Genomic DNA, 24995 nt, shown 5'->3' with positions numbered 1-24995 from the left:
ATGTGGTATTTTGGGAAATTCACAAAGCATTTATGCTTATAGTGTTTATGTTATGTGTTTCAGGTACCAGTGAGGATTACGGGTAGGCGCCGACATGATCAGTACACACAATTGGAGATTTTATACATTTTAATCTTGGGATGTGTTTTTATGGATTTGATGTGTGATACAACGAGATATGAGAATGTTTATGAATTAAAATTAACAATTTTAAATGTGAAAAATTGTTTTGAAATTTACGTTATTACAACTAATCTAGAAACACAATAGTACACGTATTTTATTCTATACAACCTAAAATATAAAAAAATATATATACTACAAAATTTCAAAGCATGTTCATTTCTTCATGTCAAGATTTCTTGGAAGTTTGTGACAATTTTTGGGAAAAAGTGAGTCAAGCTTGAATCTGGACTTATGGTTATAGATCTGGAACTCCTTAGGTCCCAAATAGGATAAAGTTTCTCCCTTTATGCGATTCAGCCCCTTTCCATGCAGTAAAACCTTGTATGAAGAATAGTTTTGGTGTTATTTCCATAACAGGCCTTGCGGGCATGTAAAGTTTGCAACTTTACGTGAAATCTACATTAAGGAAGGCTAGATATGAAGTCTAAGACTCTAGATCCCATTGGAAAAGGCTGAAAATGAGAAGGACTAAAAGAACTCGCGGAGTCCTTTAATCAACTCGATGATTCTGCCAAGGAGTTTACAACCAAGGGGTTTTCGACTTGATGGGTTTTTGGTCAGGAGTTTGCAGTTGAGATTTTTTGCGGCCACGAACATTAGGGAACTCGACGAGTCACTCGAGTGACTTGGAGAGTTAATGAGTTAAGCAAGAACTCGACGAGTGGCTAGCTATAATTGACAATTTGAGGTCAACATGGGCTGTTAACCTTGGTGGTGGACCTTGACTTTGTCCAGGGTTGAACTGAGGGTATTTATGGGTTTGTGTCAAGTTAATCACCTAATGATTATGGGTAGTTAAGATGGAGCAGCGTGTGGGATATATCTTACTTCAGTTTATCAGTTCAATATTCGAGTGGTGAGGCTTCTCACCACACCAAAGGGTCTAAGGCACCAAGGCCGGCCCATTGTCTCATAGTGGGCATACTTGCTTTTTAGAGTTGTGTGGCATATTTATGCAGTAATACGTGGTATAGATAGCCTTTATGGCTAAGGGTAGAGATAGCCCTTGCGGCTAACGGTAGAGATAGCCCTTGTAGCTAACGGTAGAGATAACCTTTGTGGCTAACAATGGTAGAGATAGGTTTATAGGTAATTGATATGTGATATGTGGTAGAGCTAGATTTTATAGCTAATTGATATGTGATATGTGGTAGAGGTAGCTTTTATAGCTAATTGATCTATTATATGTGGTAGAGGTAGCCTCTATAGCTAATTGATATGTACTATATGGTACAGATAGCTTTTATAGCTAATATGATTTGTTTTTTGTGGATTGTGTGTGAGGTATGCTCTGGGGGGCTCACTAAGCTTTGCCCTTATGGTTTACAGTTTTGGTTTCAGGCATCAACGTTTTGGAAAAAGAAGAGCTTAAATTGATCGCAGTGCATACACCTATGATTTGCGTAATGAATGATTTTGGGATAAACTTTGATAAATGATTTACTTAACGATGATTTGGAATCGTTGAAATAAATGGTATCAATGTTTTAGTTATATTATAAATGAATTTTTTACCCTTGATTTTTGGGTCGTCACAAGTTGGTATCAGAGCCTTGGTTTGAGGGATTTGAGGATACCTTCGGGTGTGTTTGAACTCAAACTGAGGATCTGTACATCTTTTAAAATTTTTCAAAAGAAAATGTTTTCAAGGAAAATGTTTTCTAAGAAAAGAAAGGGTGTGGTGCATGCAATCAACCGAGCTCAAGTAAGTTTCAACAAAATACCTATATTTGTTATCTGTTATGATTTGATTGTGAATCTATGAATCGTATGCTAGTTAGGGCTAGGGGAGATTCATGTATATGTTGTAGGAGCTAGTAGACTTGCATGCTAGTGTTGAGTAGTTAGTAATAGGTTGGCCTGATATGTGGTGCTTGTAGCCGTGAGAATCTTGGATGCCATGCTGGAATGAGAATGATAATTGGTATTCTTAACTGCTATGTGGATGCTTTCAAAATTGTATACGGTTAGGATCTTATAGCCTTAGAATAATTGATTTGGCCTTATTTCATGTTCCTTGTCTGGTTGTGGTCCTAGGGTAGAGTCTATTATGCGACAGTCTATTAGATCATGTTCTGTGTAAAATTTGCATGCATAAGGCAGCCGACTGCGAGGGTGGAGGTGGACAGCATGTGTTGTGGTATGTGGGTCGAATGTTCAGCTTGAGGGTCGGAGATTTCCATAGGGCGAGCCTAGGATGAGATAAGTGACAGGAGTTACCTGATTATGAATTATATGTATAGATGGAATTGTTTGATTAGAATATGTTGGTTAGTTTTCTGTTGTCCGAATGCTACTTGCTTTGTGCTTTGTGGGACCTCTAGCAATGTGATCTAGCTATTAAGTGAATATGCTAGGTCACATGTGGCATAGGCTAGAAAATCTCAGAGTGATGGATTTAGCCCTATTACACAACTCTTGTTTGAGTCTAATCGTTCTAGGATTGATTCTGTTACTCGAAGGATTATTTGATCTCTGTTGCATGTGGCTATATTCATATGGTAGATAGTTGACATTACTGGGAATCTTTCAGCAGCTGAGGACTAGGAGAGGGTGGGAACCTAGGAGAGCCTATGATATGCTCTAATGAGTTAGTGGGGTGATTCAGTTAGGTTGGGAACCTAGGGGGAGCCTAGGAGATGCTACAATAGAGGTTGTCTCGCTATTTAGCAAACATTTAGTATACCTATGGAGTAAATGACTAAGAGGATTCAGGAGGATTACTAAGGAAAGTGTGGGTAGGTGTGGAAGTTAGTATTGGGCACGTACTACTGAAAGCACATGACCCATACTCGAATCGGTGAGAGTCTTGGAGAATCTGAGAAGCTTACAGGAAGGAGAACTCTTGGTTATGCTGTGATCATGGGAATAACTATTTTGCAGAATGAGGATGAGCGTGCATGAGTAGGACCAGGGTTTGGTTCCAGCTCCAGAGGTGAGCTAGTTAGTGGAATGACTACCAGGATTTCGAGTTTGCCTTGGATCTCCTGTATCAGGTGACAAGACGTGATTGTGCGATTTATTGTGCTATAGGATTTGAAACTACGTCTTGGGAATAGTTTATAGCCAACTTAGAGCAGAGGTTGCTCCGGATATGATACTTCAGCTGATGGCGATTGAACTGGTGAGGTTGTCAGGGTATGAGACCCTGAATGGTATGGATCTCAGAACCGAGGATGGAAGATTGATTAGGGGTACCTTAATGAGAGAGGTTCAGGTCAGGTGAACTTAGTGGAGGGCCTTGGATGGAGACCCAAGAGTTTGGTTCAACATTTAAGAGGCCAGTAGGGTTGGATCCAGTGCAACGTTTGCTGAAACTGTGCAAAGAAGATTGTTCCAAGGGTTTAGATTGTCATTAGGATCGGAATGAGGTGTTTCATCATCTTCTTAGGGTGGTCGAGGCATCACATGAGGAGGTGCTCAGGATCCCCTCGGATATTGTAAATATGCTATCTTCGGCCATTTCCGGTGGATATCGAGTACTTGTATCGCTTAGGAATTGTGATAAGTTGGATCTTGGGTCAGTTTTTTGTTATTGGTTGGGTTAGAAAGGGTTGTCAGATGCCATTCAGCTTGTCGATGAATCTTTGAGAGATCTTCAGACGGATGTACCTTGCAGAAATCCGCATGTACCATGATTGTTACAAGCCGTTGTCGGAATCTGTTCAGTGATCTGAGTTGCTACGGGTGTAGCAGGTTTGGTCACGTTTTAAAGGATTGCCCACAAGGGGGAAAGCCTGTTATATTTTTTGCTATCAGAAGGGTGTCAAGGAGGTCGACCTTTTGAGAATAAGAGAGGATCGGTGAGTGTATCCGCTCCGGCTATTTTGAGGATCACCATTGGAAGAGAGGGTAGAGTCGGAGCCTAGCAGGGAGGGACCGCACTTTGCAGGGTCAGAATGGGGTGATCGAAACTCCTGCAGGAAAGGATGCGAGGTATGTGCCCTTTTTCCTCCCCACCAGTGTTGCCTGTATTTAGTAGCGGTTATTTTACATCAACATGGGAAGGCGTATCATTAGTTGTTATCTCTGGTGGTCGTTGAATTACACACACCTTCAAGAAGGTTATATGCCATCTATATACCGTGAATTTGGGTGGAGTAGTACGAGGTCATCTCCTGGTATATCGCGGATTTTTCCAGCATTCGAGTGTCATTTTGAGTATGGTCGGGGTTGGTTCAAGGGTTCGTACGAGGGATTTTGGCTAGGTGTCAATAAACTTGGCAATTATGTTAGGAAATCATCTCAGAGTTGCTGACGGAGAGAGAGAGAGAGAGAGAGAGAGAGAGTATTGTGGAAGCATCCGACCTTTGACTTAGGATCTGAATGTGATTTCAGTGTGAACAACTAGAGTCATTGGCAGTGTTGGGACACATGATGTGTTAGTTGGTTTTTGGGAGCCGTGTTGTTTTGGAAGGGTTATTCATGGGGTTCTAGCTTGGTAAGAACCGATCATCAGCAAGGTGAGCATTGCAACATAATAAGGATTGGGAATCCTTCAATCTTCTTGTGCCGAGCAAACTTAGTTGAATCTAAGTGGGGGAGAACCGTCCATGTATCCAGGACAGAAGCAAGGGTAAAAGTGTTGTAAGACTACAGGGGAGCCATAGCATTCACTAATGTTCAGTTGGGGTGAAAGTGATGTAAGACTACAGGGGAGCTATAACCTTCACTAATGGTCAGTTAGGGTGTAGGGTTGTAAGACTGCGAGGGAGTCGTAGCATTCACTGGCGGTAGAGAGTGTTGTAAGATTGCGGGGGTGACGTAGTGTTCGCAGATTCTTTCAGGTGATTTGGACTAGGGTAGGCTAATTTTCAAGGTTGTGGGAGAACCACAGCTTAATTAGGATCAGGATCCAAGGTGATTGATCGATTAATTATCCGGGGGCGAGCTCGGACGTGTATAGGAGTTCAGGTTGGAACCAGTAGAGACTACTGAGCTAAGGGTTAGACCTTGTGATGCAGGATCTTGTGGCCGAGTAGGCCATGTTTTTGTAGGGTTATGGTTGGGTAGCCCTGTTATGGGATCTTATACGAATCTGGTGGTCGGATCCGATGCAAGATTGGAAATCTCAGGGAATCAGCTAAGGATATTTATTAATTGGTCGCATAAAGGATTACGGGAAGTCATGGGGCATTATGTAAATGCCAATTCGTGGATCTATGGATAGGAGCAGAGTAACAATTCATATTTGGATAGGAACCCGAATCATGTTTCAGTGAGATGGGATGTGAGATGTATATATGCCAAGGGCATCGAGAGCAGAATTCCAGGGAGGTTAACGGGTTGGTTTGATGGCAATTTAAGCTATTGTGATGTGTCTCGGGTGGCTCCATTTGTAATAGAGTCACGACATCTCAGAATTAGGAAACCGTAGGTTGAAGGAGACTGGGTATGATTTAAGACTACAACTATTTTGGTAGTAGTTTCCGTTTCACGTCGGATTCAGTGGCTATAGGTTGTCAGCCTATCCCGATCGGGTGGATCAATTGGCTGGAAGGTGATTGGGCAGTTATGGTTAGACGAGGTATCGTTCGGAGGTCGCAGGGGACTGCTGGGTCTGTTTTGGCTCAGCAATCGGTTAGGTGTCTAGCGTTCCGGATTGTTGGTAGACAGGTTAGGACCAAGGGGGTCCCCGATTGTTCTTCATGAAAGCAGTCATGTGGCAACAAGAGGAATAGGAGCGACTTTAGTGATTTGGGGTCTGGGTGTGGAAACTGCTTGTTATTCGTTAGTTACAGTTGATCGGTTGCTTTGTTCTTTAGGAAGCATCAAGGTATTGTGAGTAGGAAGTATTATGTTTAGGCTAGTTTTCTTGAGGAACCAATTCGAGGATGATTCGATGTGGGCAGTCTATCAAGGAGACAAACCATATTGAGACTTCAAATTCCAGATGGAGCAGATGCGATCAGGTTGCAAGGAATTCATTCATTTTTGGATTTTACATTGCTGAAGGTGTTTCCCTGGAAAGGGATTATCAGGTTTCAGAAAGAAGTACAATTGCGGCATCGAAGAGGCTCCGAATGGACAAGGGAGCTGGAAGAGGAGATGCGAGAGCACTACCCAAATTTGTTTGGGTCAGCAGACTTCAAGGACGAAGTCTAGTTCAAGTTAGGGAAACTTGTAATACCTATTCCAAGTATTATTGGATTTATTTAATTTTAGGGTTTTGGCTTTGGAATCGGCAAGTTCGAGGATCAACATGTCGAGTAGAAGTATTAATTTCGAACGAGGGATCGAGACCTACTCAACGATTCAGAAGGCCCCGACTTGGCGAGTAGGAGCTGTAAAGAGAAACCCAAACTTTTAAGGGTTTTATAAAGGACTTATGGCTCATTTGTGGCCTCCTTCAGCCACTTTCTACGCAGAGGAGAGCGTTTTCGTCCATAAATCCTCCTTTGGTGAGAAAAAGAGCCTCTGTGAGCACCTTTTGGAGGATTGTGGAGATTGAAGGAGAAGGAAACAAGATAGGAGCTGTAGATCCAACATCTATATCATATTGGCCATCAGCCTAAGGTAAAAAGTTGTGGCCTTTACCCCTAATTGCTTAGATCTCTTTTCTTGGAAGTGAATGACTATTTTTGGGAAAAATGGAGTCAAGCATGAATTTGGACTTATGGTTCCAGATCTAGACCTCCTTAGCTCCCCAACAGCATAAAGTTGCTCCCTTTATGTGATTCAGTCCCTTTCCATGCAGTAAAAACTTGTATGAAGACTAGATTTGGTGTTATGGCCATGAGAGGCCTTGCAGGCATGTAAATTTTGCAAATTTACGTGACATCCACATTAAGGAAGGCTAGATCTGAGGTTTGGGACTCTAGATACCATTGGAAAAGGCCAAAAATGAGAAGGACTAAAGGAATTCTCCGATTCATTTAATCAACTCGACGAGTATGCCAGGGAGTTTACAGCCAAGAGGTTTTTTACTGGATGGATTTTCGGTCAGGAGTTTGCAGTTGAGAGTTTGCAGCCACGGACATTAGGGAACGCGACGAGTCACTCAAGTGACTCGGCAAGTTGACAAGTTAAGAAAGAACTCGACGAGGAGTTGGCTATACTCGATGAGTTGAGGTCAACATGGACTGTTGACCGTGGTTGTGTACATTGAATTTGTCCAAGGTTGAATTGGAGGGTATTTATGGGTTTGTGTCAAGTTAATCACCTGATGATTATGGGAAGTTGAGAAGGAGCATCGTGTGGGATATATCTGACTTCAACTTATCAGTTCAGCATTCTAGAGGTGAGTCTTCTCACCATACCAAAGGGTGTAAGGCACCAAGGTCAACCCATCTTATGATAGTGGGTATGCATGTTATGTAGAGTTGTGTGGCATATTTATGTAGTGATACATGGTAGATATAGCCTTTTTGGCTCACAGTAGAGATAGCCCTTGCGGCTAAGGGTAAAGATAACCCTTGCAGCTAAAGGTAGAGATAGCCCTTGCGGCTACGGGTAGAGATAACCCTTGTGGATAATGGTAGAGATAGCCTTTGTGGCTAATGGTAGACATAGCTTGAGAGCTAATTGATGTGTGATATGTGGTAGATGTAGCTTTTATAGCTAATGGATATGTGATATGTGGTAGAGGTAGATTTTATATCTAATTGATATGTATTATGTGGTAGAGCTAGCCTTTATAGCTAATTGACATGTGGTATGCGGTAGAGATAGCTTTTATAGCTAATATGATTTGTGTTATGTGGATTGTGTGTGGGGTATGCTCTAGGGGACTCATTAAGCTTTGTGCTTAAGTATTACAGATTTGATTTCAACTATCAAAGTTTTGGAAAAGAAGAGCTCGGATTGACTGCAGTACACACACCTATGATTTCCACAATGAATGATTTCTAGATAAACTCTTATAAATGATTTACTTAACGATGATTTGGAATGGTTGAAATAAATGGTATCAATGGTTTTGTTATATTATAAATGAAATTTTTACCCTTGATTTTTGGGTCGTTAAACCTCATGTCATGGGTGTTACACTTTCATTCAGACTGTATGGGTAAAAAAATATGTAAGGCCAAAAAAAGTTGTGAAGATACAATAGCTACAAGACAAAACCTGATATTATTATTTTATCTTCTATTAGTAATAGATGTCATTTTATGCATCTTTTAGGTAATTTTTATTAACATTTAACATCATATCTTACACAATTTCATTTCATTAGTTTAAATAATGTCTAGCTCATGTCATTCATTTGAATTCCCATACTGCTAGCGTTTTTTTTTTTTTTTTTTTTTTTTTTTTTTCATTTTTAGATAATTCGAGTGGAGCAGTTCTCTGGGAGCAACTTTGGATGCGTATAATATAGCATTGGAGTTAACTGGAGCTTGGAACTTATGAAGGATTATGAGGAATGCTTGGAAGCTATTTTGGTCGATAAAAATTCGATCGAATTGATCTTACCAAGATAGATTGCTACATTCTAAAGCCTAAAGGATGTGGCTGGCAGCTTTGACCCTCTGTCAGTATTTTGATAATATATCATGGATCATAACTCTGATTCACGAGATTTAAAATGTTCCGGAAAATAGACAAAATTTTGGACGACTTTTGTGTTTGTGAAAAATCAGAAAATGAAAACATGCGATCAAATTGTGCCTTGAAATTCAATCGAAAAAACACTTCGCAGTTCAGTAAGTCACAAACATCAAAAAAATAAATGCAAAACTCGATCAAAACCAGAAAATTTTGATCTTGTGCAGCAAAATTCGATCGCATTTTTGGGTTTTTTGCTCCTGAAGATTGTTGCTCGTAAATATAGTATGTCTCTCCGATCAGACGATTGCAGACTCCGAAAACCCTTCTGAAGGCGATTTCTGATACTTTTAATCACTTTCTGAAGATCCAAAGGTTGTGGATCTTGTTTTACATTTAGTTAGCAAGATTGGTTAGTTAGTTTATTTTTTTATTTAGTTTTAAATTGGTTTTTGGCCATGTCTGGCTAAACCCTAGTTTTCAGATCTACAATAGACTAGTACTTTTCATGTGATCAGTTATCAGATTTGGTTTTCAATGTGTTAGTCTGATATTTAATGAATGTTTGATATTTAATTCTTGTTAGTCTGCTCACCGAGCTTGTGAGAAGTATTGGGTATTGCTGGGAATTTTACACAGATGTTAATGCAACTTTTTTTGATATTAATTAAGAGCTTGTTTAATTAGACAATAAAAAGTGATGGTTAACTGAAGAGCTTGTTTTGGTTAATTTTAACTAGGTAAAAAAGGTGACACTAGGGCTTGTTAGTTTTTCTTAGTACAAAATTAGATAGAATGCATTTTGAATAACCAGATTTGGGATGATTGCATGATTAGTAAAGTCGCAACATAACTAAATTTGCTTTTATTACTGATTTCATTTTATTAATTTCACTGCAATTTTAGTTTTTAGCTAATAATGAAAACCCCCTTTTATTATTTTTTGTTTTAATGAATAGTATGTATATTACGCAAAAAAGCATTGACCATTAGACTGTGTCCATGAGAATTCGACCTTGCTTCCCTATGCTATCATTTACTACATTCGGGCAATGAAAATAATATTTGCTTAAATCGTGTGCGACCATGGTTTAACAATAAGTTTTGTAAATATTTTTGGTGGGTTTTTTGTTAATTTTCAATATATATACCTAGTATATTGGGGTATGTTGTTGTATACCCAATATTTTTATTAATAATTAGTTTGATATTTTTTTGATTTTTGTTAAGATTACCTATGTTAAATATTAGTTTGGCAAATTCTTCCTAGTATTATTCTTTCTTTTCCTTCCTATGATTTGATCGTATTTATTTATAACATAGATGCATGGGAAGAACAATATAAATCGAATGTGATGAATAATTTGAATTACCAAAAAATACTTATAGCAAGACTGATATTTTACAACTTGTAATATCAAATTATAATATTATGTTTGACGTTTTTAAAACTGGTTCGAACCGGGAACCGATTATAACATGTGGTTCAATAATAACCAATTTTATGCTAATTTTTTTATTGGATTGAAACAAACGATACATTAAAAAACCGTTTGAACCGGTTTCTTGGACTTGAATAGTTGGATTTCACATAGGCGATTAAAAATACAGTTCATTTTCCAAGAAAATTGAATAACTCGATCAATCAAGTGTACATAACTTGATGGCTGACACATACCACTGCTAGATGTAGACCAACGATTGAACCGAGAATCGGTAATCAAACCGGTTAAACTTAAAATAAGTTTTTAATACATAGATTATGACTATTGTTTTCTCTGTCATGGGTTTTTTCATGTAACAAATTTCAATATAGAATTCAAAACATAAATTAAGGTACATATTAAATAAAAAAGATGTTATTAAAGATGACATTTGTCCACCGGTTTTTTTACCAACGCACTACTTGTCATGAGTTTTTTCATGTAACAAATTGCAATATAAGATTTAATCACTTAAAATTAAACTTTATCACCTTATGTCTTTACGTCTCACTAAATACAAGGCACAAAGTAAACGTACATATAACATTAAAAACATGTTATAAAAGATAGCATTTGGCAATCATTTTCGACCGTGGCTCAACTTGTCAAGGGTGTTTTCATGTTACAAATTTCAATAGAAGATTTAATCACTTAAAATGTACATATAAAATTTAAAAAAAAAAAAAAAAAAAAAAAAACTTGTTATAAAAGACGACATTTGGCCAACGTTTTAGGCCGTCACACTACTTGTCACTTTTTTTTTATGCAAAACTGATGTTAATGTGTGAAGTCCGATTCGCAATGGCGACTCATTCTTCAGTAAATTATCATGGAAACAATCATGTGAATTAGTTTATGACCGTCATTGACGAAAAACAAGAAAACCGACACCACCTAGCTTTAAAAAACCTACGCCCAAGCAAGTTTTGTACTAGTGGATGCATAGAAAACCTATTGATCCAAACCTAAAACTCAACATCAGACCAACATCGATCTGCAAAGCTTTTCAATTGACTTTGTGCAGTATGCAGTCTTTCCATCACCTACTAAATCATCTCAGTGGTCTTAAGCACAACATCAATACCTCTTATCACTCTCTGTCCAACCTCTCCCTAACAAATTAGGGTCCTACACTTCTTCCCTTAAAGCATCCCGAAGGGATGTATACCTATATTACAACAAAAACCAGTGACGACTTTTACGGTCAATAATTGGATAAAACAGTGACATCTTTTTATTGTCACTGATTGGCTAAATCGGTGATGACATTTTATGGTCACTAGTTGGATAAAACAGTGATGACCTTTTACCGCCACTAATCGGATAAGACAGTGAAAACTTTTTATGGTCACTAATTACACAAACTCGTGAGGACTTTCATTGATTAGTGACTACTTTTTGTAACATTATGACCACAAAACTTTAGGCACTATTTAGTGACCACTTATATACGTTGGTCTCTAATTAGTTTAGTGACGGACCAATAGTGATGACTAAATTTTTGGTCACTAAACCATTTAGTGACTACTCATTTTATTGTTGGTGACCATTTTATATTCCTCAGTAACTAACATTTTTTTTTGTAGTGGCTTTTATGTAGTAAGGTTTTAGTTGTAAGTAGAATCGTTTGAATAAAAGTGAAGGTTTAATGCTTTAAAAATGTTATCCACAAAGACTAAAATTTTGTTAGGAGTTCTAGCAATGTAAAACCACTACCATTACAATCAACTCCAAAAAAAATACAATAAAAGTAAAAAAAATAATAATAATAAAAAATAAAAAATAAACTAAAAAGAAAAACTAAAAAAAAATCCACAAGAAAATCAAGAGAAAGGGTGTATGAACTAATTAAGGAGATGAAGGAAGCTGGTAAATTTTAAAGGTTCTTTTGTTTTTGGTTGAGTTCCTTTGATCAGATTTCATCCACAGATCGACCAAGGATGATTAAACTTGGTTTTGATATGATTTCATTCAAATTGTTTACTTACAAACATTATTCTTGAAAAGAGGTATGGTTTAGATGTAGTTAAATGTTCCATGAAGCAAACCGAAGCTTTGAAATATGAAAATGGCAGTAGACCCGTTTTCAGTAACCAGGTCGACTAAGAAAGGAACCAAATTGCTTTGAAAAGGCGGTGAGATGCTGGTAATGAATGCCTCTGGTACATCCTTGATCTTTGGTTCTAGTCGTATCCCATGTTTTGCTTCTTTTATTAATTTTATTTTTAAATAAAAATTTCAAACCAGCACATCCACTTCGGATTATCTGTTCTGTGTCAACTTGATTTTTTTCCCAAACGGCCGAATATTATTAAAAATAGAAAAACCAGCGGGTTAGCTGTGCTAAATATAAAGTTGGACTAATCAACTTGATGTATTGATGTAAGAGCATAACAACTACTTTTTAAAATGTAAGAGTATAACAACTACTTTTCTACTTTTTAAAATGTAAAAGCATAACAACTATTTTAACAACACCCGTGTTTGGTTGGTGAAATTGGGTGGGGATTAGATTCCTCGTAAGGGAAATAATAATTTATTCATTTGGATACAAAAAGTAGTTGTTATGCTCTTACATTTTAAAAAGTAGTTGTTATGCTCTTACATCAAGTTGATTAGTCCAACTTTGTATGGTGTTGTTAAAAACACCCAAAAATTGGGTCAAAACCACTTATTAACTAAAGTCAAAACCACCATATATAAAACCCAAATTGATATGATGTATTGAGCCAAAGAAATGACGTTTCAGTTTCCTAAAAAATTAATCCCACACGACATACTTAATATCTTTTATTTTATAATATATAATCAAAGATTAAATAATTTTAACACTTTTACCCCCTTATAATTGAAAGAGTAAATTATACGAATCGTCCCTCGTGTAGGTATCAAAAGGCGCGTTCGGTCCCTATTTTTAAAAATTAACTCGGATCGTCCCTGATATGTTTAAAATGTGCATGTTTTGTCCCTGACAGTCATAAAATGACTATATTTCCCTTTCCTATTTCTTCTTCATTTATTTTTTATTTGTTTAATGTTTTATTTATTTATTTATTGATTTTTTATTATCTGAAATCATAAACCCTAAGAATGCCTAAAAGCCTGTGATCCCCATCAAAGATTTCCCTCATACGCGACCGAATCCATCTACAGTTACTCTGTTTCTTCCTCCTCGTGAAATCCGGTCACCGACTATTCTGGTTCTTCCTTATTCGACAACTTCGGTCATGGTTGCTTTGTTTCCCCTTCATCCTGATCTAATCCATTGGGATTGAGTGGCGCAGATGTCAAGATTGGGATTGAGGGAAACATATTGTAGAGGGGTGGAGTTTACATGTTCGTAGTCATCTAAGGATTCATGGAGCTTCCGATATATAAGCCTTCTTCCATCACTACCACGATTACATCACTATTTGTCCAAGACATCCCCATATCTAACCCTACTTTGGTTATGCTTGGAACAGAGTTCAGAAGACTAATGGTGATCGGAAAGTATATGACAATTCCAGCCGGAGATGATAATTTCAGTGCTCAAAATCAAAAAACTGGTGGTTTTCAGAAAACTGTTGGGGAATTTTGGAAGAGGGAAGTGAGATCAATAAAGAGAAAAAGAAGAACATCATCTCAATGAAGATTTTGATGGTGTTGTTGTTTGAACAGGACATTATACAGATCCCTAAATTGCATAGATTCCAGGTATTCATTCCTCTTCTCTTGATTCAGTACCCTTTTGGTTAATTCATGATCATTAAACTGAAACTATGTACCCCCAAATTCTCAATAAAATTAAAATCAGAAGAATCTTAAACGAGATTTGGTTCTTACTAGGTACCGATCGGTAGCCAAGGAAACAGATTCATATACGCATACCGTACACCGGAGCCCTTGTGAGAACATGTATCATTGTTCTTGTATGTCTTAGGGTTTTCAAACATGGAATTTGAGAAAAATTACTAGATGAGTAATAAGTTGACAGGTTGTGGTGATAATTAGGAGCTCTGAAACTGCTGTCAAAATTTATAGAGAGATTGCAATTATTGCTAAGAATTCTCTGTTGTATCTTGGTCAACCTCTAATGACGGAGGTGATGCAGCTGGATGGTGGAGAAGATGAAGTGACGAAGGGTGTGGGTGGTATAGTAGATGTTAAGGGTTTGTGGTAGAGGCCCCATTTTATTTTATTTTTTAATTGTTAATAATATAAACAAACAAAAAAAATCAAAAAGGAAATTGATAAGGGTAAATTTGTCTTTTTAGGTCAGGTTAATGAAACTAGGGACGAAACGTGCACCTCTTAAATATATCAGGGACTATCTGAGTTAATTTTTGAAAATAAGGATTGAACGTGCCTTTTGACACCTACACGAGGGACGATTCGTGTAATTTACTCTAATTAAAACATATTTTCAGTTTATACCTTTCTCTATTTTAAGAAAATTATTTTCAATCCTTAATAATATATTATAAATATATTGATATTCACACACATATAAACACGAATGGTCCAATATGGTTTGGTGTAATTTACGAGTTTGGTCACTAACTTTTTTTTTTAACTCAGACAGTCTTTATTACATCTTTTTGTTGAGCAGTTAGTCCGATCTAAAAAGATTGTTATGCCCTTATTAACTATTTTAATTAATTTTTTATTTACAAATTATTTATAAAATTAAAAGATAACAACACTCCTCACCCCTTCCATTTATCTTCATCACTGTGCAATTGACCCCATCCTTCCATTTCGTATTAGACAAAACTAATAACTATATTTACATTTATGGTCCTTTAAGTTACTCTATATTTACAATAAATATCATATCTTTATTTCAGTGTGGTGTAAATGAATACCACTACGATCAAATCAAAATAAAGTACCAAGTGGACGTCCGCGGTTGAGTACTCAAAGAAGACCTATTGTTCCGCCTAATCAAGATCCAACAACTCAATATCCTCGTAGACATAGTTTTGCGACGTCTATGTCAGATTATAAAGGGTCTAATCAGTTTGATTTAAACCAGGAACCAGAGAGGCACAATACATTATCATTTCAACAACCTTCAACATTTTATTCAAATTTACTTATGAGTGAAATTCCAAATGAATTTCATCCGTACGTTACTAACATTGAAGATGTGGAGGGAGACAGAAATTGTGGATTTCGGGAAATAGCTCTCTCCCTCGGGTATAGTCGAAATTCTTGGCATCAAATCTGCTCAGAATTACGCAACGAGTTATAAGAAAATTGGGGACGATATACAATGATTTTTCAGGATGATATAAATTATTGGCACCAAATTCGCTCCGAATTACGCAATGAGTTATAGTCAAAATTATTGGCATCAAAACATGTAGGTGTATACGAGACTGTTTATGTGAATTATCTCACTATACTATGTATTACTATATATATATATATATATATATATATATATATATATATATATATATATATATATATATATATATATATATATATATATATATATCCATGTATGTTAAGGATAGAGAGCTAGTAGAGTAAAAGTATATTCTTTATATGCTTTAAGTTATTAAACTCGAGTTATTGAGTAGCACCGAAAATATATTTTCTATGTGCTTATTATTATTATACTTGAACCAGTAGAATAGTGTCGAAAGTGTACTCTCTATGTATTTAAATTTTATTATATTTAATTTATTACGGTTAAATTAGGGGTATATGGTTTTTTGGGAAAACTCACTAAGCCTCGACTTATAGTTGTTGAATAACTATTTTTCAGGATGTTCTTTTGATCGTGGAAAGGCTCCAGCATGATTGTACTCGCATCAAAAAAATTAATAATGTTTTTAGACTTCCGCTAAAACTCTCTTTTATGTTTAATAAATGTATGACAATGATATTTCAATAAAAATGAGCTTTTGGACATATTTTCTGTATGTTTAAAAAAATTGTGTTGAAAATTAGGACGTAACATTATGCCGGGTACTGAATTCCTCAATGCTAATAAGTATGGTGTAATCGTCTGCTTTTTAGACAAACAAGGTTCGTCGACATGTTTTCTGTTTTGGCATGGCCCGCAAGACATCTTACATCTAAGATCTATTGTTATCACCTTCGTTTATAATTGCTATTACGTAAAAGTTGATTTACAAGAATCACATCCAATGCCTATAGTTTTGTCACTTTGACACTAACACATATCAGAACGTGCCGCTGGATGAGAAATATTGTATAATGCTCGATTTAATTCATATATTTCACCGACTGCACCATATAATAATTGTAATATTTATGTAGTTGATGTCCCTGATAATTAATAAAATTAAAATATATCAGTGTTTGACAAAACAGTGGTAAATGAAAATGAAAATTTTATTTATTATAGTTGTGAAAAAATATCATATTCTGTTTTTTATTGTTCGTTTAATTGTTTGTGATCATTATTTATCGTTAAAGGTTAAATGAACAAATATGAACAAATCCATATTCATGTTTGTTAGGTTCATCTCACAGCCCGATTGATATCGTTAATATTAAAACATCAAAAAAAATTAAAATATTATATGAAAATCCCTATAATAAAATTGAGATATTATACAAAATAAAATTAATTTTGTAATTATACAAAATAAATTCTATAGGTATACAAAATAAATTTAATTATGTAATTATACAAAATAAATTCTACAGGTATATAAAATAAAATTGGAATATTATGTTAATTCTTAATATAAAATATTTAATAGTTGAAGGTAAAAAATTATAAATCTAATATATATTAGAGGGTTATATATGAAAGTTTTAATAAATTGGTATAACAATACCAATAATTTATTTAGAGATCGTTACTTTACTGTGCACAATATAATATGTCGATTTAATAAATAATCATCATTTAAAATCCCATCAAATTGGGTTAATTAAAGTCAAAGAGGTTTTTGACCTTTACAATGGTTTTTGTTCGGGTGTATATAGAATCCCCACCAAACACAGAGTTCGCATATCAATCAACATCTCGAGGGTTTATACATATGATCTCTAGTGTCTTTTCATTTCCTAAAGCTAGATTTCCAGCAGCAAATATTTGGTTTTATAGGACCTGTTAACATATAAGTTCAGTTCAATGGAGTCTTATTCAACATCGTCCATTCAGAAAAGCTATAAGTATGATGTGTTCTTGAGCTTTGCAGGCCAAGACGTCCGTAAGAACTTTCTTGATCATCTTTATGTTGCTCTTCAGTGGCAAGAAATTGTGACTTTCAAGGATGATGAGAATCTCGATAAAGGAAAAAGGATCAAAGATGATCTCTTCAAGTCCATTGAAGAGTCAAAATTCCACATCATTATTTTGTCAAAAGCCTATGCAGCTTCCACCTGGTGTTTGGATGAGCTTGTCAAGATTATGGAGTGTCAGAACGCCGACAATACCAAGCAGATTGCTTACCCTGTGTTTTATGACGTGGATCCCACGGACGTCCGCCATCAACGTAAGCTGGTTGAAACAGCTTTTGCCGAAAATAAGAACAAGCCAGATGCTGGAAAGTGGATAAAGGCTATGGAAGGAGTAGCTGGTTTAGCTGGATGGGATTTGAGGAATACCGATGATGGGTATAACTCTTTCTTGGTGTTTTAATTATAAAATTCTTGTATTGTAGATTTTTATCCCAAACTGAATTATGTAATTACTTGGTATATATACGTTATAGTTCTTGAATTTTTGTTCATACGGGAAGCTAATTGACTCTCCCCTTATTCTACAGGCATGAAGCCAAAGTCATCAAAAGAATTGTTGAGAAGATTTCACTCGAGTTACGTTCCACTAACTTAAAAGCCGATGAATACTTAGTAGGCATGGAGAGCCGGATAAGAGATATAGTTTCCTCTTTGGAAATGGATGTTGAAGATGTTCGTATGATAGGTATCAAGGGGATTGGAGGCGGTGGGAAGACGACTTTGGCCACAGCTGTTTTTGACAAAATATGCTTTCCGTTTGAAGTTAAAAGCATCGTTGGGAACATTAGGGAAGTTTCAAAATCATCGATGTTTGGGTTGCAATCGTTGCAAAAACAAGTGCTTTCCATTGTGATAAAGGATAGAAATTTCACCATATCGACTGTTCGTGATGGGAAAAGCTTAATGAAAAAGAATTTGTCGGGTAAGAAGGTTCTACTTGTTCTAGACGATGTGGATCACTTAGATCAGTTGGAGGCATTAGTTGGTGCGCTTAATTGGTTCAAGGGAGGAAGTAGAATAATTATTACAACTAGAGATGAGCAATTACTCATTGCCCACGGAGTGAAAGCGATTCATGATGTCACTCTTTTATCACAGTTTGATGCAACTCGCGTCTTTAATAGGTATGCATTTGGTAAAGATATTCCAATTAAAATGTGCAAAGAGCTATCACTCCAAGCTGTCCGTTATGCTGCGGGTCTTCCCTTAACCATCAAAGTTTTGGGTTCATTTCTCTGCGGTAAAGATGAGCTTGAATGGAAAGATGCACTGGAAAGATTGAAAAAAATTCCATTGAAAGAAACCCTTGAAAAATTGGAACTAAGCTATACCAGCCTCGATCATGATTACCAGGATATATTCCTAGATGTTGCATGCTTACTAAAAGGTTGGCGGAAAGACGATGCTATTAGAGCACTTGAATGTTGTGGATACCATGCTAGGATTGGCTTGAGAGTTCTTGAACAAAGATCTCTCCTAACTATTTCACGTAATCAGGAGTTAGGCATGCATGACCATATACAAGAACTAGGCCGGAATATTGTTCGTCGGTTGCACCCTGCTGAGCCCATCAGACATACCCGGTTGTGGATTCGAGGGGAGATTGAAGATCTATTGACCGATGACTTGGTAAGGATTAAGTAATTAATTATATATATATATATATATATATATATATATATATATATATATATATATATATATATATATATATATATATAGATTCAGTAAGAATTTTTTTTTGTAGAAAGGTAAGATGTTTTTTTTTTCTACATATTTTTTTGACGAACAAAATAAATAAATCACTAGATGATTCATTTGTAAGATTATTCACAAGAAAAAATTCCCAAAAAACATATTTATGATTCATTTTTAAGTAAATTAAGAAAAAATTCACTTTTATGACAATTTTACTGAATAACAACAAAATCATTGTATAAATGAATCATCGAGATGTTTTTTTGAGAACTTTTTCTTGTGAATCATCTTACAAATGAATCATCTAATGATTAATTTTGTTTGTTCGTGAAAAAAATATGTAGAAAAAAAACTTCTTACCTTCCTACCAAAAATTTCCTTCTTATTTGATCTTGACTCTCTCTCTCTCTCTCTCTCTCTATATATATATATATATATATATATATATATATATATATATATATATATATACATACATATAACAAAAAGTGAATACACCCTTAAGGGTATATAAACTTAGTTACCCAAACACACCATAATACGTCATTTTCTTTGATATATTTATTATAATGCTCTTAAACTTCAACCTTAACTTGATTTACTTTCAAGATATTTGAAATTTCACTATTATCTTTCTCTTAAATCACATCTTTTTGCCGAACATCTACTGGACTATATATATTGTAGTTAAAAATGAAAATTATATAAGAGGAAGATAAATGTGTAATTTACAAAAATCTTAGAAGTACATCAAGTTAGAAGTTAAATTATAAAAACATTGGACAATTAGAATGTATTATATGATTGAAAACGACTTATTATGGTGAGTTTGGGTACCTAAGCTTATATACCATTAAAGGTATATTCACTTTTCACACATGGCGGGAGTCTCATGATGACTGTTATTGGATTACAGGTTACTGAAGCAACAAGAGCTATAACAACTCACACATATCCATTGCTATGCGAGCAGGGCATCTGTCGTTGTAGAATTTTTACAAAAGGTTTTGGAAACATGAAGAAACTTAGATTTCTTCAGGTGACTTCTTCGACCAGTGATTTGTTGGAGGGGATTGAAGTTGGAAAACACTTGCCAAATGCGTTACGATTTCTGAACTGGCGAGGTTACCCTCATTCTTTTTTACCTAAAACATTTCAGGCAAATAATCTTGTTGCACTTGAAATGCCTTATGGAAGAATTAAACGACTATGGGAAGAGGGGGAAAGAAAGGTAGAATGTTTTAATGCTATATTGCATGATATCATTATACTGTTATTGTATACGTATTACTGCATTAATTAATATTCATCTCTTTCTCTTTCTTGCTTATGATAGGCGCTTAATAACCTCAGATATCTTGACATGAGCCATTCAGATTTGACGACCCTTGATTGTGGTTTACTTCCAAATCTCGAGAAGTTAAATCTTAAAAAATGCTCCGATTTGGTGAAACTTAATGCCCCCCATGGATCTCTAAGAAGGCTTGCACGGTTAGACTTACGTCGGTGCCAAAGTCTCGATACTGTTTCGTTTATCAGACAGTTGGAATTGCTTCAGGTTCATGATCTATGTGATTTATATCAAAACATAGCTCTTTTGCTTGATTCATTTTGCTGCTATACATCTGATTCTTAATATATTATTACTGCAATATTAATCTACTTTTTGTTCTTGTTAAATTCTCATAGGTCCTTGAAGACCTCATTTTCCTGGACTTCAGCTATTCAAGTTTGACGACCCTTGATTGTGGCTTAGTTCCGAATCTCGAGAAATTAATTGTTGAAAATTGTTATAATTTGGTAGAACTTCAGGTGCCTATTGGATCTTTGAGAAGGCTTGAATGATTGCAAGAGATTAAAATCAATTTCTTTTATCGAACAGTTGGAGTCACTTCAGTTTCTTAATCTAGGTTGTTTAGATCTCACGCAGTTCTCAGATATAATCCCAAGGAATAATATCCAAGAACTACCCTCTTTCATTGGAAATCTTCAAAACCTTGTTTCTCTAAAGCTCTATGGGTCCAAAAACCTCAGGAAACTTCAATCAGGCATATGTGTTCATTTACGACATCTAAAACACCTTGACCTTGAAGGTAGTGACATAGAAGAATTACCAGAGGATCTTGGCCACTTAGAGAGTTTAGAAACTCTAGAATTAGGTTATATGCCTCTTAAACATCTCCCTAACAGCATTTGTATGTTGACACATCTGAAAACTCTACTTCTTGATGGTTGTAAAGGTATTAAGGAGTTACCTGAGGATCTTGGCCTATTAGAGTCTTTGGAGGAACTAAGTCTAGGACAATGCAAGATAAGAGATGTTCCAAGTAGCATCTGTAAGTTGAAACTTCTCAGAAAGCTTTACCTTCGCTACTGTGATCAACTTAAGGGATTGCCCGAGAAACTAGGAGACTTGGAATGTTTAGAAGATTTAAATCTAGAAGGTACAAGAATAAGTCATCTTCCACGGAGTATTTCATTATTGAAAGGTCTGAAAATTGTTGGATTTAAATAAAGATATGACGAACAACAACCACAAAAAAGGAGTTTGCTATGCCATGGTATTTTGAAATTTAGTGTTGTTTAAACCTAAACGATTTTGTACTTTTACTTTTTTTATTTAAAGACATGTTAAATTGTAACACTGTTGCTTTTGAATTGTTTTCTACTTACGTCACATGGTTACATATTTTAATGGTGAAATAACATAAATGTCCTACCAACTTTTTAGGGTTTATCTGTTGAGTCCTTAAAGTTTTTTTCGGGTTTTATGGATCTCTAAACTAGGATATGACTTGTTCTTTTAGTCCATGTCAACCTGTAATAGCCGGTTCAGTGACCTTTTAGACTAAAAAATTTCAAATTGTGCCCCTATAAAGTCAAAAAAATAAGTTCGGAGATCAACTCGTACAAAAAAACACTAATTTTCTTCTAAAGTCGGTTCACACTCAATTCGTTTTGATCCCCGAACTTATTTTTTTTGGCTTTATAGGGACATTATGTGAGTTTTTTGGTCTAACAGGTCACTGAACCGGCTATCACAGGTTGACAGGGACTGAAAGAGCAGGTCATATCCTAGTTTAGGACTTATAAAACCCTACAAAAAATTCAAGGATTCAATGGGTAAACCCTAGAAAGTTCGTAGGGGATTTGTGTCATTTTCCCTATTTTAATTGTTACTTTTTATCACTTAACAGTTTATATTTTTCCATTGTAAGTATTTTGAGTAATCATGTTTTCATTTTTCACCTTGTGGTGTACTTATTTTTTTCTTCACTTTTCTTGTTTCAGTTTACCCTTGTATATTATGTTAAATTGAGTTTTGAAAACTATTTATTGATTAATGATAATAAAGAACAAAGAAAAATACTCTAATGGATTGCCTTCTTAGTTACACTGTGTTTGGTAGAACACAGGTGCCAAGAGCAACGGGTTCAGATCCAAGGATATCATAAACGAAAGTTTTGTGGAATCAAGACATGTCATCAAGATACGAGTAAATTCAAGGATCAAAGATTAATAGGTCTTGATCCGTTTTGCTAATGTAGATAAAGAGGAGACTGTTGACTCCGGGTAAGTGTGGTTCACAATATCACCCATGTGAGTTGGATTCTGAAGGTCCTTATCTTAGGTTGGAAGTTTGTTCCGAGTAAAACATCTTTGGACCCAGGATACCAAAAGTTGTGAGTCACATGCTCATTGGACTCAACTATGTCAATAGAGTTATGTAATTTATCAATACCAACATTAATTCAAATGTTATTGTTAACCAAAAAATTTCCTTTGCTTACTAAAATTGCACATTTTTCATTTAAAATAATACATTCATCCATAGGTATTACAAGTTTGTTTTCTAAGGAGTATATAATAAGCTTGCATTCATCATGAGGTAGTCTAAGTTTGGTCAACTCACTATTAATCTTCTATCAGTCATCTACGACAGTCTAATAGACTTTTAGGGCTTTTAGGGATTTTGTTAAATCCGATTAAATTTTAATTAGATAAGGTTCACAGACAAAGCTATCAAAATTATATTCAAAACACATAAATTATACCTCTTGGATGATGTTTTGGTTTGGTGGGTTGTTTGAGTCTATATGGCAATAGTTGTGCTAAGCATCATCATCAAACCTAGTAAACAATAACTAGTAAGTAGAGTCACATTCCATGTTGTGTCTATCCATAAGACACAAATTATTCTCTTCACCACTCTCCTCATCAGCAAATGACTAGTACCCATCATTAGAAGAATAAACACATATGCCGACAACATCTATGCTGACGATAGTTGTTATTGGGACAAGGGACCCCATCTTAATGACTAGTCATCGAGACAGGGTCGAGTAACTTAATTTTAATAGGAAAACTATGACAACGACTTGTCTTCGCCATAGATTTGGTAGGAACGTAAAGTAATTTACATGGTTTCTCAAAACCTATCCCGACGACATGTCGTCGGTAAAGTTTGTGTAGATTATCAAGTCCAAAGTCTATGCAATACTTAACCAATAAGCACTTAATTCATAAACTCCAAAGCCTATCCTTTCCATATGTTATTCTAACACCAAAACTAACCTAAAAGTTGGTGCTTTATAGACATGCATGTCTAATGCATGTATTGAACAAATATTAGGTCAAAATGAGGGTTTATGACCTAAATTTCATGCATGGCTTGAAAATCCAACAAAACTCTAGATCCAAGGTACAATTTATACAAAATGTCCCAGAGATTGATATAGTTACAAACTTGATGAGATCTCATCACCCCAACAAGCTAGAACACGAAGTTTATGGGACAAAACTCAAGATATAGCAACCTAACTTGATAAAAATCGAGTCTCAGACACTTATTAAGGTCTAGAAGAGTGCTAGGCTACAGAATGGAGACTTGCTTGCTTGATTTTTTCTTCATTTTTCCTTCTTAACTTCAAGGAACACCAAAACTAGCTCAATAATGGATGAAAATAATTATTGAGCCGATGGAGGCTGAGGATGAGCAAACCCTAGCCTCCCCATTCCTTGAAATATGGAGCAAACCCGGAAAAATAGGATTTGCATGCCACCCCTCACCATGTCGTGGCCAATACTATAATGTCGTGGTGACTCGAAAACACACGACCTATTTTCGCCTCGCCACGTCATGGTGATGCTTGCACTATGCCATGGTGATCTCAAAATGATATTTTTAATTGGAAATGAAGTACCTAAAGATCTGGGTGTATATATATATATATACACACATTGTAACGTCCCAAAATTTCTGAGTAAAAATTTCATTTTTGTATATGTGAAAACCCGTCATTCATTAGCCCAAACGAAAATCATAATAAAAGTATTCTCAAAATATTATAGTTAAATAAAAGATAGTCAATGAAATATAAATCTCCAGAGGATGGAGGGTGATCAAGTCGGGACATTCCCATTGAAACTAGAAGTACATGAAACATTTTAAACGTAAACCGTAAGCTCAAAGCTTAGTGAGTTCCCTAAAATACCCCATATCGTACATACGTAACATTCAAAACATAATTGGATGTATTTTACCCCCATTCAGTCTCTTTCAACCGGTAATGGGACTATTTCACCCCCTCTAGTCTCTTTCATCCGATATCGGGTCAATTTCACCCCCTACAACTATGCATACAATCATATCAACAAGTGTCACAAATACAACAAGCACATACAGGCGTAACAGTAAGTGTCAAAAAGACAACTAAAATCCTACAAACATGATTTATTGGGCCGAAATTGGTGACTGTGACCCACGAACATTGTGAAAGAACTTACCTTACAGACGAAACCACCACTAAGAGCATCAATACTTGAAGAATGGTGTTAACACCTCCTATTAATCCATACTAAATTAATCCTTAGTCTACCTTCTAAAACTAACAATGGCCAAGAGTCAACCAAGTCGAAAGTCAACCT

At 35.6% G+C, this 24995-nt stretch overlaps 1 protein-coding gene and 1 long non-coding RNA gene across 4 annotated transcripts; both read left to right on the top strand.

Moving 5' to 3' along the window:
- The first annotated feature begins 13234 nt into the window (after positions 1 to 13234).
- On the top strand, positions 13235 to 15535 carry LOC145030794 (uncharacterized). Of its 2 annotated transcripts, XR_013676713.1 has the most exons (3): positions 13235 to 13853; positions 13986 to 14315; positions 14987 to 15535. It is a non-coding gene; the product is annotated as an uncharacterized LOC145030794 (long non-coding RNA). The 2 variants fall into 2 exon arrangements; XR_013676712.1 differs by lacking the exon at positions 14987 to 15535 and having other exon boundaries at positions 13986 to 14570.
- A 1636-nt stretch (positions 15536 to 17171) lies between these two features.
- On the top strand, positions 17172 to 21692 carry LOC145030790 (TMV resistance protein N-like). 2 transcript variants are annotated; one of them, XM_078979212.1, is made up of 5 exons: positions 17172 to 17744; positions 17897 to 18998; positions 19984 to 20298; positions 20404 to 20569; positions 20900 to 21692. In XM_078979212.1, the coding sequence occupies exons 1-5, from the start codon at positions 17260 to 17262 to the stop codon at positions 21580 to 21582; spliced, it is 2751 nt and encodes a 916-aa protein (XP_078835338.1). In that variant the 5' UTR covers positions 17172 to 17259; the 3' UTR covers positions 21583 to 21692. The 2 variants fall into 2 exon arrangements, with proteins under 2 accessions (XP_078835338.1, XP_078835337.1); XM_078979211.1 differs by having other exon boundaries at positions 20404 to 20625; positions 20757 to 21013.
- The last annotated feature ends 3303 nt before the right edge of the window (positions 21693 to 24995 follow it).

This window comes from Lactuca saligna, chromosome 2, assembly GCF_052625555.1.
Source record: "Lactuca saligna cultivar CGN05327 chromosome 2, ASM5262555v1, whole genome shotgun sequence".
NCBI lineage: Eukaryota > Viridiplantae > Streptophyta > Magnoliopsida > Asterales > Asteraceae > Lactuca > Lactuca saligna.
This window is presented reverse-complemented; position numbering and strand designations above follow the sequence as displayed.